The sequence below is a fragment of the Arvicanthis niloticus genome, chromosome 8 (assembly GCF_011762505.2).
Source record: "Arvicanthis niloticus isolate mArvNil1 chromosome 8, mArvNil1.pat.X, whole genome shotgun sequence".
Classification (NCBI taxonomy): Eukaryota; Metazoa; Chordata; class Mammalia; order Rodentia; family Muridae; genus Arvicanthis; species Arvicanthis niloticus.
The window spans coordinates 22,114,892-22,129,125 of record NC_047665.1 but is presented as its reverse complement, the minus strand read 5'-3'; the positions used below and the strand labels follow the sequence as shown (position 1 = coordinate 22,129,125).

Below are 14,234 nucleotides of genomic sequence, written 5' to 3'. Positions count from 1 at the left end.
TCCTACTTAGCATAGCATAAAGTACTTTCCTTTACTTTTTTTTTTTTTTTTTTAAATAAATGGCGTGTATCAGGCACTGTTGACAAAGACTGTTCACCAAAACTTGCATTTTGGTGAGGAAGACATTCAATACACTAAAAAAACCAGATTATAGCATGCTTAAATAGAAAAAACGAAATGGGGGTGGGGGGAAGAAAGGGGTGGGCTGAAAATTCAGTGCCAAGACAATATCCAACCAAGAAGAGACGGTGAGCCGAAAACAGCGTGGGAAGAGGGGGGCAATCTAGGGCTGACTGGTGTCAGGTGGGACAAGGAAAGGGGCATGCCCTTCACATATTTAGCAAGCCCTGAAGTGGAGGCGAAAAAGACAAAGACCAATGAAGACAAATGCCGATCTGAAGACAAACGCAGGATTTGCGGATTTCTTTTCTTTAACGGGGAGGTGTTTTTTTTTTTTTTGAGACAGGGTGTCTCACCGTGGCCCAGGCTGGCCTCGAACTCTCGGCAATCCTCCTGCCTCAGCTCCCTCAGGGTTGGGATCGCTGCCTGCCCAGGACCGACTGGCTCCCTGCGAACTCAAGCAGCGCACAGTCTCCGCCTTTGTGCCCAGGCGCCGGGTTTCGCGGGGTCCCTCGGCGAGCGGCTCGGGGGAAGAGCGTTGGGCCTCGGCTGCAGCGCCGACACGCCCCCGCGCCCGGTTACCCGCCGGCGCCCCGGCCCTGCGCCCGCACGCCCCGGCCCCAACGTCCGCCACCCTCCGGGACCAGGCGCGCGGCCCCACTCACTCACCATGGCCGCGCGGCCGCGATGCGCTGTCCAGGGTAGCCGCCTTCCTTCTGCGCCGCGCCACGCGCCGCCCGCGCTAGTCACTCGTCCCCGCCCCCGCCCCGCGCGCCGCCCGCCTCCCCGCCCCCTCGGGCGCGCGCCGCGCCCTGCCCGCTCCGGGCCGTTTCCTCCGCCCCGCGCCGCTGGCCCTCGGGGGAGACCACGGAGGGGGAGGAGCCCCGGCGCCGGCCCCGAGACCACGGCCCCAGAGGCCTGCGCGCCCCCGCTCCGCGCGCGCTCCCGCTGGCGCCGGCGCAGCGCCCCCTGCCGGCCGGGCTGGGATTTGCAAGCCCAGCTGGCGCCGTTTGCACAAGTCGAGGCGCACGTCTAACACGACGGCCAGGCTCCTGGAGAAGCCACCTGCAGCTCCTCAGCTAGTCCTGATGATTTAAATTGGGCACACCGGTTTGCGGGGATGTCCAAGGGCTGGGCTGGGCTGGGCTTGGGGTGGTGCACCCTTGTAATCCCAGCACTTGGGGGAGCAGAGCCAGGACGAATAGGAAGGAGTTTCAAGGTCAGCCTTGGCTTCTTAGGGAGTTCAGCACCAACCTGAGCTTCCTGAGACCCTGCTTCAGAGAAGTCAACAAATAAGCAAAAGATACGTTGTATTCATTGTGAGTGCCACCGGGAGCAGATGAGCACCAATATTCAGTCTACACTGACTTTTTCAGAGCTTACTTCAAGAGAGTGTCAGGGGCTTGGATGGCTTATTCGGTGCTTTGTTAACGGTGTACAGAACTAGATCCCAGGTCTTTGTGTGTCAAATGACTGCTCTTCATATCGCCTTCAGAATGAGTGCGGATTTTTCTTAGACGGCTGATGTGGTAAACTTCAAACACACACACACACACACACACACACACACACACACACACACACACACGTTAGGTACTTCTATCGACAAAAAGATAAGAATGACCTTACAAAAAATAAAAAAATTTAAAAAAAAAAAACCTTGTATTACAGACCTTCTCTCTTTCTTTGCATAGCTTATATTTCACACCCAGACAGTGTATTTGATAGGACTTAGAATTGAGAGCCAATAGGAGACAGTGCTAAACCACAAATCCCTGCCATCCAGAACCAGGATTCACTTTATCCCCATGGCCACCTGGTACACACCATCATCAAAACTGGGAAGTAAAGGCACTAGCTGATGCCCTTTTTTTGCGGTTTTCATCGGAAGCATCACTTCCTTTGACACCGCTGAAGATGTTTCCAGAGAGTTTCAGACAAGGTGGAAAAACAAACAAACTCCAAATGTCGACAGAGCCATCTTAACTGTGGGCACAGTGAGATCAACTGCCTAACAATCTTGCTACCGTGACTTCCACCACGATGGACCGTGCTTTGGAAACATGAGCCAAACTAAACCTTTGGTTCCTGTCTTAGGATTTCTATTGCTTCGATAAAATGCCATGAGCATCATCAACTTGGGGGAGGAAAGGGTTTGTTTCCCTCATACTTTCATGGCAAAGTCTGTCTTGCTCCTCTTAGGCTTGCTTGGCCTGCCTTTGTAGACCACTCAGGACCACCAGCTCAGGGATCTACCCGGAGTGAGCTGGGTGTGCTCACAACAATCATCAATCAAGAAAATGCCCAGCAGGCTAGCCCACAGTATAATCAGGTGGGGACATTTTCTCCATTGAGGGGTCTTATCTCCAAATGACTCTAAGTGAAGTTGATATAAAACTAGCCAGCATAGAGGTAAACAGAACGAGATTCAGTCTTAGTGTATGTAATTCACATTTTTATTGTCCAATGGATTAGTGAAAGTAGAGGTGAAAAACCTAATGGCGTCCAAATGATTCGAAAAGCCTTCTTGGGTGTCCCACTAGAACTATATGGTATGGTAAGATGCCATGGCTGAAGATATGACAAGCCTGGGTTGCAGGATACAAAGACATTAAGCTGGAACTGATCTAGAAGCTTCCTCCCTGGTGGCCAGATTTCATAGGGCCAGAATGTGCTGCCCAGGCTACTGGGGAAGAGTATCCCTTTATGATCTTACTCAGAAGTGGACCTGGGTACCACAATACTGAATTTCCAGGCAAAATGTGACCCCTAGTGCAATAGTAGTGTCTTTGTAGACTCATGTGTTTGAATGCTTGGCCCATAGGGAGTGGCATTCTTAGGAGGTGTGGCCTTGTTGGAGAAAGTGTGTCCCTGTGGAGGTGGGCTTTGAGGTCTCATAGATGCTCAAGTTAGACCTAGTATAGCAGTCTCCTGCTGCCTGAAAATCCAGATGTAGAACTCTTAGCTCCTCCAGCACCATGTCTGCCTGCACACTGCCATGTCTCCTGCCATGATGATAATGGACTAAACCTCTGAAACTGTAAGCCAGCTGGAATTAAATGCTGTCCTTATAAGAGTTGCCTTGGTCATGGTGTCTCTTCACCACAGTAGAACTAGAACCCAAAGTAAGCCAAGTGTCCATGACTGTTGTGGGGCATAACGAATGATTTTCCGATTTGATTTAATACCCATTCTACAGGAACAAATCCATCCCATGGTATGAATTCATTGTAAATCTTGTCAAAAGCCAATATGTTGGGAAATCAGAGGCCCTAGGGGAAAACCTGCCCCTATTGTTTTGCTAACTGTACATGTCTAACTGCCTCCCATGTATTTATGTTTATGCCCATATATTAGAGCTACATTCAGCCTTGGTCAGTGCTCTAGTTTGCTTTCTGTTTCTGTGATACAGTACTCCAACTGAAATCAACTTGGGGAAGAGTTTATTTGGCCCACACTTCCAGGCCAGGCCATCACAGAGGGAATTCACTCTAGGAACTGAGGTAGAAATGTGGAGGCTTGCTGCTTGCTGACTCGCTCTCCAGCTCGCTCAGCTAGCTTTCTTATGCATCCCAGACCCACCTGCCCAGGATGGAAGCCACCCAGAGTTGAGCTGCTCTCTCTAACGCCAATCACCAATCAAGACAATTTTCACAGATGAGACCACAGGCCAATCTAATTGAGGCAATTCCTCTACCGATGTTCTGTCTTCCCAAGTGATGTTATAAGAATTAACTAGTACAGTTGGAGAAACTTCTTTTGGCAGAGGCAATGGTGAATGCAGAGACTCCTCACTGCTCAAAATGCTAAGAAAGGTGACTGTTAGGTACTCAGCCCTAAAGGTGACATTGGTATCACTCTTACCCACAACCCACCCAAGGCCCAGGGGACATCACAGAAGAGGGGTCAGCAAGAAAGTAAACACTGAAGGGTGGAGAGGAGACCCATGAAATGGTATCTTCTAGATATACCATGGCTGTCAGACTCACGAACTACAACAACTACAGTTCCTTGCACAAGACCTGACAAGATCACAGTATTGAGCCCTTCTATACACACAGGGGAGGGGCTCCTGAGGCTCCACCCCTAGCTGAAAAGCTGCTGCAAGTTAAAGGCTTCTGGGGTGATGGGAGACATTTTCCTTTAAAGGTACAGTCACATAAGAAGATCGGGTTTCAGTAGCTAAGCCTACCCTTGTGCTCACTGACTCATTGAAACTCAGTGTGGGTCACGAAAATAAAGACACAGAACTAGGAGGGGCCATGTTGGAAAACAGTCAAGAGAGTGGGAGGGGGTGATGGAGGTTAGTGGGAAGAGGACTAGAATCAACGCACATTGTGTGCATGTGTGAAATTGTCAAAATAGATTTTTTTAAAAAAACGGTGTGAAGGGTCTTTTTTTCAGCACATGGTTCAACCATACACGGCTACAACCTGAGAGACCTCAATGCCTGAGAGACGTGGGACACAGAGATCCAAAAGTTAACACAAAGTCATAGTGGAGAGCCCCACTGTCATTATTTTCATGTTAAATGTGGTGTTTTCTGGTAACAGTTGAGTTGCCAGAGTGTCTATGTCCCCAACCGAGCTAAGTGATTTACAGTTTAGTAACACTAGCCCCACTCTGGCCTGTGTCCACTTCTCCCATTCCGGGTAGCCAGGGTAGCCAGGCCCATTGCTGAACTGGATTCAGGGAAGCTTAGCAGCTGGGAGTGAGGTGGGGTGCAGGTGAGATATTGGTCGGTGGTGAATATGTTGGTTAAGAATACACACCTAGGAACAGCTTCAGAGAACTGGCTCAGTTTAATGGGGGAGGGGAGGTTCTAACCCTGGGGAGGTAGCTAGGGTCTCTGGGGAAAGGTTTTCGTGACCATGTACAAATGGCCAGGAAGGGGGTGCTGGATGATGCTTCATCTGCAGATTCAAAAGCTGTAGGGTGGGTTGACTAGCGGGGAACCTTATAAGGTCATACAAGGAGTGAAGCCTGGTCAATGCCAGGGTAATGCATTCTTACTAGAGTTGATGGTGGGGCAGCCAACTTTATGGGGCCAGGTTGAAATGGGGGACAGAGCCATCTCCTGCCATCCTCATCTGAAATATCCAGGGTTGAAACTTTCCTCAACCCTTCCTCTGTAGTCCTGGACCATTATAATCCCACAGCCCCACTGTACAGTAAAGGGAACTGAGGTTTGGGGAGGTCAAATGATGTATAGGGTGACATAGGCAGTTAAATATTGGGGAAGCCAGGATTCAACCAAAGGCATGCTGGGTCCTTCTCATGATGCCATGCCATCCTGAGCACACTCATCCCACTCACATGAGCGTCTAAGCTCCGTGCTTTTGTGCACTGCTGTCTAGAACTAAAGTTTGATCAGATTCAGGTTAGAAATTTTTTTTTGGACAGGAATACTTGACAAGACAGTTCTTTTTCCCCCCCAAATAATCAGAGAGAAAAAAAAAAAAAAGGCAAACAAAACAAAAAACTGATCGTCACTCTTCTCATGATGTTTAAGTAACAGTAAATGCTTACACCCAGCGATTCATTAGTGCTACGGTTGAAGTATTCTATAAACCTTACACTTCTGTTTCATGCTGGAAAAGAAACAGCCTCTCATTTACTCTCCAGTTACCTGAGGAATACAGCTTATGCAGGAAAACAAGATAAGATGAAACTCAGACTCACTAACAGTGCAAAAAAAAAAAAAAAAAAAAAAAAAAAATGCAGATAGCAAGTCCAAAACTGAGCCACGAAGACAGGGCAAGGATAAAGAGTATTTGTCCTAGCTTGAGGTGGTGACACATGCCTGTTATCCCACCATTTGAGAGGCTAAGACAAGAAGGTCACCAGTGTGGGGCCAGCTGGTGGTTGCATGACAAGACTCTGTCTCAAAAGGAAAAAAAAAATCTAGAAAGAATAAATAGTATTTGGAAACGCTTGCCCGTATCAACACTGCCACGTCAGCCTCTGTTGCTCAACTTGTTTTTGCTTCTCTTCTGTCCATTCTGAAAACAGAGTGACTCTCTCAAAGAAAGGTAAAATGGAAAAAAAAATGAAGATTTTATTGTGATTGATCCCTTTAAAGAGCAGGGACCAGATGCACGGGAGGGGGGGGGTGAGTCATGAAAATGGTTTTATTTATTTTAGTTTTTAATAAAATCCTGTTGGGCTGCCTCTCTAAGGTAGGCAGATGATAGAATTCCTGGAATAAAATACAGTCTAGTGTCAGTATAAAACTCGTTCTGCTGAAGGAAAATTTAGTAATGAGTGAGCTTAGTATTTACCTGAAAATGTAAACTTCCAACTGGCGTAGACATCCAGTTCATATTGGAGACAGACTGGTCTTTTTGTTTGTTTGTTTGTTTTCATTCCATGCCACCCAAGGTTTCTGTGGCAATCCAAAAATTGGACTCAGAGATCTTCCAAAAGTAAACTGATTTTATTTGTTAATAGAACTATAGTTCCAAAATAAACGCTAACTTAATGATGCCGTTTACACAAATGATGTGAAATAAATATGGCTATTATTCCTTCAAGGTCTGCACAATGCAGAGCAGACACATTTGCAGGCAAAGAAATGGACGCCTGGCTCCAGTTATCAGAGATAAGGCATAAGACATGCAAAACAAACAAACAAAAAAACCAAAACAGTTAAGTCACACAAAACTAAAACTGCAAACGAGGATTGTTCCAGTCATTTAGCACATTTGAAGTTTGTGTTTTCTAGGGTTTAGCACTTTCTCAAATGTAGTACCAGCAGGTGAGGAAACCACAGTGCCACCTGGTGCCTAAAGGGTCTGTCCAGGTCTTACAATAGCCTTAATTCACTGAGCTGGGGACTCATTTCTAGGAAGCCCACACATGAAGGTTAGCTAGCAAGGGAGGAGCCAAGTCATATATTCTGTCTCTTGTCCTTCAATGAACACACGTCATAGGGATCTGTATCAATCATTTTCCCTGACGTAAATCTAGGGGAAGCCCGGTGATGTTTCTTTCCAGTTGAATTTGAACTCCGGGACTTTTTTTTTTTTTTTTTAAGATTGATGCTCGAAGCTTCAAAGGCAACAGGATACGTAGTCTATTGTTCCTAAGGAGCCGCAGTGAGTGAATCTTCACCTTTGATTCACAGGAGTCTTTACCAGCCCAGCATTTAGAAAGGTGTCTCTCATTATGCAACTTTGAACTCACCCGGTTTCTCTAATCCTCCTCCCCCATTCTGTCTCCCTAGCAAACATTGCATAGTTTTGGACTTTGCTAGGTGAACACCTGATGCTGCACACATTTTATCTCTCCCCTTCAGCAGGACTCCAGATACGCCTTCCTACAACATTTCTGAGAAGATACAACGTACACATAAATGCAACTGTCTAGCCATATTCTGGATTTTTTTTTTTTTTTACAAACAATTAGACACAATCCTTCAAGGAACAAGACAGCAGCCCTTATTCAAGTAAAAAGCCAAGGTGTTTGTTTGTTTGTTTGTTTGTTTGTTTGTTTGTTTTGCAAACCATTCATGATTCATTTTGTGTTTGTTCTTTGTTTTGAGACATTCTTGCTAAGCAGTGAGAGATGACCTAACACTTCTTGTGTAGTGCAGCTTGGCCTCAAGCTTGTAGCAACGCTCCTACCTCAGCCTCCCAAATCAGGATTACAGGTGGGAGACACCAATCTGGTATCCTCCTGGGTTTTAATGAAAGTAGTTTAAATCTCTATTTTTCCAGAAAGTTAAGTTGCATATTAAAAGGTTAAACATGTAAAAATAGCCAGGTGTGGTGGTGCATGCTAATAATCTCAGCACCTGAGAGACAGAGGAGGCAAGACCAGGAATTCAAGGCTAACCTTGCCTACAAAACAAGTTCAAAACACCCTGGGACATATATGGCCCCAAGTCTCTAAAAAAATGAAAGAGAAGGCTGGCGAAATGGCTCAGTGGGTAAATGCTTGCTGTGTAAGTGTGGGGATCCAGGCTCGGATGCCAGACCCCGTGTAGAGCCAGACACAGCACTGAGCATCTATCACCTAAGGACTCTCATGGAGGGATGGGCAGAGAAGAGAGGAGAGCCCCAGTAAGTTCTCAGGCCAGTTAGCCTGGAGTATGAGAAGTGAAACACAGACCTTATCCAAAACAAGGGAGAAAGCAAGTGTCAACACCCAAGTCTACTCTCTGACCTCCACACTCACACCTTGGCATGTGCACATCTTTATGGTCTATCATGGTGTACTGGCTGGTTTTGTGTCAACTTGACACAAGCTGTAGCTATCACAGAGAAAAAAGCTTCAGTTGAGAAAATGCCTCCATGAGATCCAGCTGTAAAGCATTTTCTCAATTAGTGATCAAGGTGGGGTAGGGACCCCTTGTGGGTGGTACCATCCCTGGGCTGGTAGTCTTGGGCTCTATAAGAGAGTAAGTTGAGCAAGCCAGGGGAAGCAAGCCAGTAAGAAACATCCCTTCGTGGCTTCTGCATCAGCTCCTGCTTCCTGACCTGCTTGAGTTCCAGTCCTGACTTCCTTTGGTGATGAACAACAATGTGGAAGTGTAAGCTGAATAAACCCTTTCCTCCTCAACTTGCTTCTTGGTCATGGTGTTTGTGCAAGAATAAAAACCCTGACTAAGACAAATTGGTACCAGCTTAGCGGGGTATTCCTGTGACAATCTGACCATGTTTTGGGGAGGACTGTGGAAGGACTTTGGAACTTTGAACTAGAAGAGCCATCGGGATGTTGAGCTCTGTGGGATGTTCTGTAGGAGCTTGGAAGATGATGTTGAGAACAGTGCAGAAGATGAAGGCTTGGCTTGTGAAATTTCAGAGGGAAGATTAAATTAGACTCTTATCATGGCTGTTGCTGTTTTGATTGTGAAGATTCTGCGATTTTGGTTAGTTGGGGCTGAAGAATCAGCTGTGATTAACAAGATACCAGAACTACTAAAGCAAAACCTTTGCATTACTGGGACTATTGATGCTGGTTACCTGGAGCTAAGAAATTAGCGGTGATTAAGAAGAGACCAGCATCACTGAGATGAAATCTTCTGGGAAGTGTTTTCTGAGAGCACAGAGGCTGTGTTCTAGAGAGAACCAAAGTTGTACCTTGCACAGTGTGGCTGGACTTGGTAATGTGTAAGAGTCACCCAGGTGGTACTGGTTTTGAAGTCATGAAGGGACCCCAAAGAGCAGCTGAGGCTTGGCACTGTGAGAGGTCATGGAAGGCCATTGGTGAAGGTGCAGCCTCAGCTGCAATTGATGGCCCAGGACTGAAGGGGTCATGCAAAGTAGTTGAGGCTTAGCACCATGAAGAGAGCCTATGAGAGGCTATTGGTGAAGCCTTGTCACAGTGGAAGACAGCAGTGTTTTGGAGATGCCAGTACCATGAGATGACCACCAAGAACAGCAACAGCAGTGGCATACAGGCAGCTGGAGCCTAGAAGACAAGCTGTGTGCCACAAAGAGCAGAGCTGGAGAAGTGACCCAAGCCTTTGGAGGAGCCCAGAAGATCGTGAGTGGATCCCAGACATTGGTTGGTTAGAGTTTGATTTGGCTTTTGATTGTGACTGAGCCCTGATATTTTTCCCTCTTGAAGGACGAAAGTATTTTAATGGAACCCTCAGTTAAAAGACTTTTGTTGGGGGGGGGGCGCAAAGGCTAATTTTAAAATACTATTGTTTATTAAAATACTTAAATATTTTAAATACTTTAATCAATCTGATTTTAAATATTTTAATTATCTTTTTAAAATGTTTTAAATATTTTAAATATATATCATTCTTTAAATAATATAAATTATTATTATATTATAATATATATTATATATAGATCTCATTCTAAGTCCAGACACTCCTCTAAATTTCAAAAGACCTATCTATTCCTTGGTCTGTTTCTCTTCTTCATGATCCAGTTCCTTGCTGAGAATGGTTTCAGAAGGTTGCTTACAATTTTCCATAATGTTTCTCACAAAAATTTGTCTAAGTCAAAAGGATCATCCTCAAGTTGAAATGGATCTTCTAAGCCTCTGTCTCCAGTCAGAATCAAAAAACACCTCATTAGGGAACAAATCTTTTTCCACACGAGTTTTGATCCCAGCTTTCCTGTCTCTGGCTTCCCGGGCCAAGGGTTGTTTGTTTGTTGTTTTTGTTGTTGTTGTTGTTTTGCTTTCCTTTTCTTGTTGAGACATCTTTCTATTTGGGCTGGCATTTCCACTTTACGTGCCTTCGGAGCAGCAGCAGATAGTGCTTTATCCAGTTCATCAAAATTCTATGACCCTCGTGAAGTTCTCCTTCACCAGAAACCAGTTTATCTAATGGGATTGTATACCCCTTCAACTTCTTCTGTCTGGAAAGACAAGGAGGAATTTTCCACTTCTGCTGTTTCTTTAAAATCTTCAGAGGAGGAATGTGCCTAACAGGCACAGGAGGAGATGGTGGTGTCAGAAGAGATGGTGGGATGTTCTTATTAATTCTGAATCTTGGAGGCTCCATTGGGTCTCTCGGCATTTCTACTACCTGAATAACCTTCCGTTTTCCTCCATAAATGACTGTTATTTCTTGCTGACATCATTTGTTGACATTGCTGTCCATCACCAAAGGAAGTCTGGGCAGGAATACAGAGCAGGAACTTGGAAGGAGGAACTGATGCAGAGACCATGGAGGATTGCTGCCTAGTGGATTGCTTCTCGGTTAAGAGACTTTTAATTGTAAAAAGACTTTGAATTTTAAAAGTGATTGGATATTTTAAAGGGACTGGAATTTTAATATGTAATATGTAAGAATTTGCAAAGTCTGTGGGACTTTTAAAGTTACTTAGATCTTGGGGATGAATAAGAAAGTAAGGGTTGAGGCTTAATAGTGATAAGTTTGTGTCAAGTTGACAAGGGGTCAATTGCACTGGCTGGTTTTGTGTCAAATTGACACAAGCTGGAGTTATCACAAAGGAGCTTCAGTTGAGAAAATGCCTCCATGAGATCCAGCTGTAAGGCATTTAAGCTCAATAAACCCTTTCCTCCCCAACTTGCTTCTTGGTCATGATGTTTTCGCAGGAATAGAAACCCTGCCTAAAACAAATGGTGAATGACCTGTGTCTATGTAAAAAGAATACATATTTTTCCTATTGAGTTAGGTATTTATTTTATCCACTTTAAGTCACTTTGTTTACAATGTCAAGTCTCCTACCTACTTGTAGTACCCTAACCTATTATTAATCACAATCGATCTTCAAATAATATCAAACTACTTCTCAATTAGTAAAGCCAGTGGTGGGGGAGTGGGCCTAACATCCTGGAACTTACTCAGGAGAGTGAGGCAGGATGATTGTAAAGGAGAGAACAACTTGGATGTATGGCAAACCATGTCTCCAAAACCCAAGGACCTAGTTGACCATGGCGGTATATTGCCTGACATGCCAGCACTTTGGAGGTAGAAACCAAAAGGAAAAGAGTTCAAAGCCAGCCTGCATCACATGAGCCCCTGCTTCAAAACAAAACAATCAGCCAACTCAAGAAGCAAACAAAACCCCTTATAACAGTATACACCCACTGCCAGGTTTCCTTTTTCTTCGTTGTTATTGCTGGTATGTGTTTTACCGTTACATAGTCTGCCATTCTATAAACCACTGATCTTATTTTTGCCTTAGATAATCAATGAACTTTTACAACATTTAGAACGGGTAGATGAAAGTGTCTCTGACTTTGTGCTTACAGGTTAACTAGTTAACTTTGTTTGTGAAGATCAAACTTTTCCACCCGCCACCATATTTCCCTGTGAGCAAAATTTCCTTGAGCACCTCCTTTCCAGTAGTAAATTCTGTAATTTGTTTGTTCCGTAGGCGTGTGAGGTTTTGAATGTGTTACTTGAAGCAGATAAGTCTCTAAAGATGCATGGTATCCGTTTCTTTTCTTCCTTAAGCCTGGCTTGACCTGTGGTTTGACATGACCAATAAACACGGCGGGAGTCTCCACACACTCATCAGAGCTGTGTCTAGGCTTTAATGTTCAGTGCTTCTTTTGCTTGCTTGAGGAAGTGAGACACCCTGAGCTCAAGTAAAGTTGAGTTATAAAACATAGTGTGAGAAGAGAAAAGCCAGTGTGAAGGAAGAGAGGATGGAAGACATTTGAGCAAAACCTTCATTCCAGCCCATGAACCTACTAAAAGTAGGTTGTGGCAGTGACCTTATCTGGTTCTCTGAAGAGCAGAAGTATGGCCCAGTGGATCCCTGCTAAAATTCCTGATCTTATTACACTGAAAAAAAAAATCAGTTAATTTATTGAATGTATTCTCAGATATCTTCCAGACAATTGTCCCTTGGTTTAGAGACTACAGAGCTGAGTTCTTGTCCAGTGATATGCCAATGGGTGACAATGTGTGGTGGTTAATTTCCATTGTCAGCTTGGCTGGACTTAGGGTCACTTAGGAGACCAGTGGGGCACATCTCTGGGTGTGTCTATAAGGTCATTTCCTAAGAGAGCTAGCTAAAAGATGAAGACTCACCCTGAAGGGTACCACCCCATGGGCCAGAGTCCTAGAGAGTAGAAGGGGAAAGGAGACAAACAGCAGAATGCAGGTATTCCCACTCTGTTTCCTGATCTCCATGGTAACTCTTCTGATAATGGAACTGAACATTCTACAGCCAAGAGCTAAAATGAAGTTCTTTGGCCATCATAACTATGAGGAAAAGTAGCTAACGATTGAAAAGTTTTAAACTATATGGGATTAGTTTTCCTGTTTTAACATTAATTCAGAGTTATCCCACATCTAGAATGTGAGAAGTTACAATAGTAATTTTTCAACGTGCATTTGATTTGAGTATCACTTGATTTGAGTATCACGAAATATCTTTGCTTTGGCTACTCTGGCCAAGACTTCAGATACTCAGAATTTACAGGCATTTTTATTGAATTTTAAAAAATTACTTTTTCTCTCCATTCAAAAATTTGAAGTAACTGCATCCTGTGGCAAATGGGGATGAATACTGTAGCCTCGGCTGAAACTGATTCACCACCTTTTGGCTGTAAGCCTTCCTCTGGAGATGCACACAGATGGCTCTGGCCTCAACAAGCCGAGGCTTTCTTGTGTGATGGAATGGGCAGCCTGCCAGTCAGACATAGGAGGAAGCAAAACTGGATGTGATGATGTGTTAATGACTGCGCTATCGAGGAATCTTCGGTGTCTTTATTTTCTTCCCCAAGCTTCTTCTCAAAGATGATGTAAAGAGCAAATTACTCACTAACAAGCTCTGATAATCGGCTTTCTGTTACTGTGCACAAAACATCCGAGGTTCAGTCCATGGTGGGCTGGCTCTGTTGCTTTTGGATTTGTGGGGCAGGACTTCCTGTCAATCTGAGCATAATGGAGCACAGCTATCACCTCCAGACAGCTATCACCTCCAGCCAGGAAGTGAGAAGAAGTCAGGGTCTGCCTCCAATGATCTAAAACCTCCCGTTAGGCTCCACCTTTTAAAGACCCACCACCTCCCCAGAGTGCCAGGCTGAAGATAAAGTCCCTAATACCTGAACCTTTGAGGGACATTCAAGATCCAAATTCCAGCACAGCCTAAGGAAACCCTTGAGCACAACACGCCCTCACTAATAGCCATTTGTAAAATCTCAGAAATGCTTTCTTGTAATGTTACTAATAGCTGGTAGATTGACTGTGGATTGATGTCTATATGCAGGGGAGGGCAGGCACAAGATAAGGTGAGAGCCTCTGATTGGGCAGTGAAAGAGGAAGGCGGGCAGAGATTTTTAGAGATAGGAGAGGGAGGACAGAGAGGAGAAGGAAGGAAAATGGAGGAAGAGAAAGACGATCCAGATTCCACGTGGCTTTAAATAGCCACAGGTAGCTATGATATGAATATATTATAAGGGATGGATAATTACAGGACAATTTGTCTTATTTAGGTGCACAATTTGTTATCAGTATCAATTGGCTCTGAGTTCATTGTGTGGGCATTTTGCGGGGTGAGAATTTACTGATATAAATCTGACTTATAAATTACAAGCCCCTAGAGGTTTGATTTTATGGGGTTACCGGGTTTTGGGACCACTGACCACAGGGGATGGATGGCTGAGGATGTGAGCAGAATCCTCAGCAAGAGAACCAGGAGATGGGCAGTTGCTGCTTGGGGCTAGCT

At 44.8% G+C, this 14,234-nt stretch overlaps 1 protein-coding gene across 2 annotated transcripts in view; it reads right to left on the bottom strand.

The window, feature by feature from the left end:
• Elovl2 (ELOVL fatty acid elongase 2) overlaps positions 1–876 on the bottom strand; it is a 39,322-nt gene extending 38,446 nt beyond the window's left edge. Inside the window, exon 1 of one of the 2 annotated variants that reach the window (XM_034510833.2) lies at positions 790–876. In XM_034510833.2, coding sequence (XP_034366724.1) covers positions 790–792 — 3 coding nt within the window. In that variant the 5' untranslated portion in view covers positions 793–876. Of the gene's footprint in view, positions 1–476; positions 737–789 lie in introns of those variants that run through there. The other variant, XM_076939135.1, reaches the window with a different exon arrangement.
• Between the last annotated feature and the right edge of the window lie 13,358 nt (positions 877–14,234).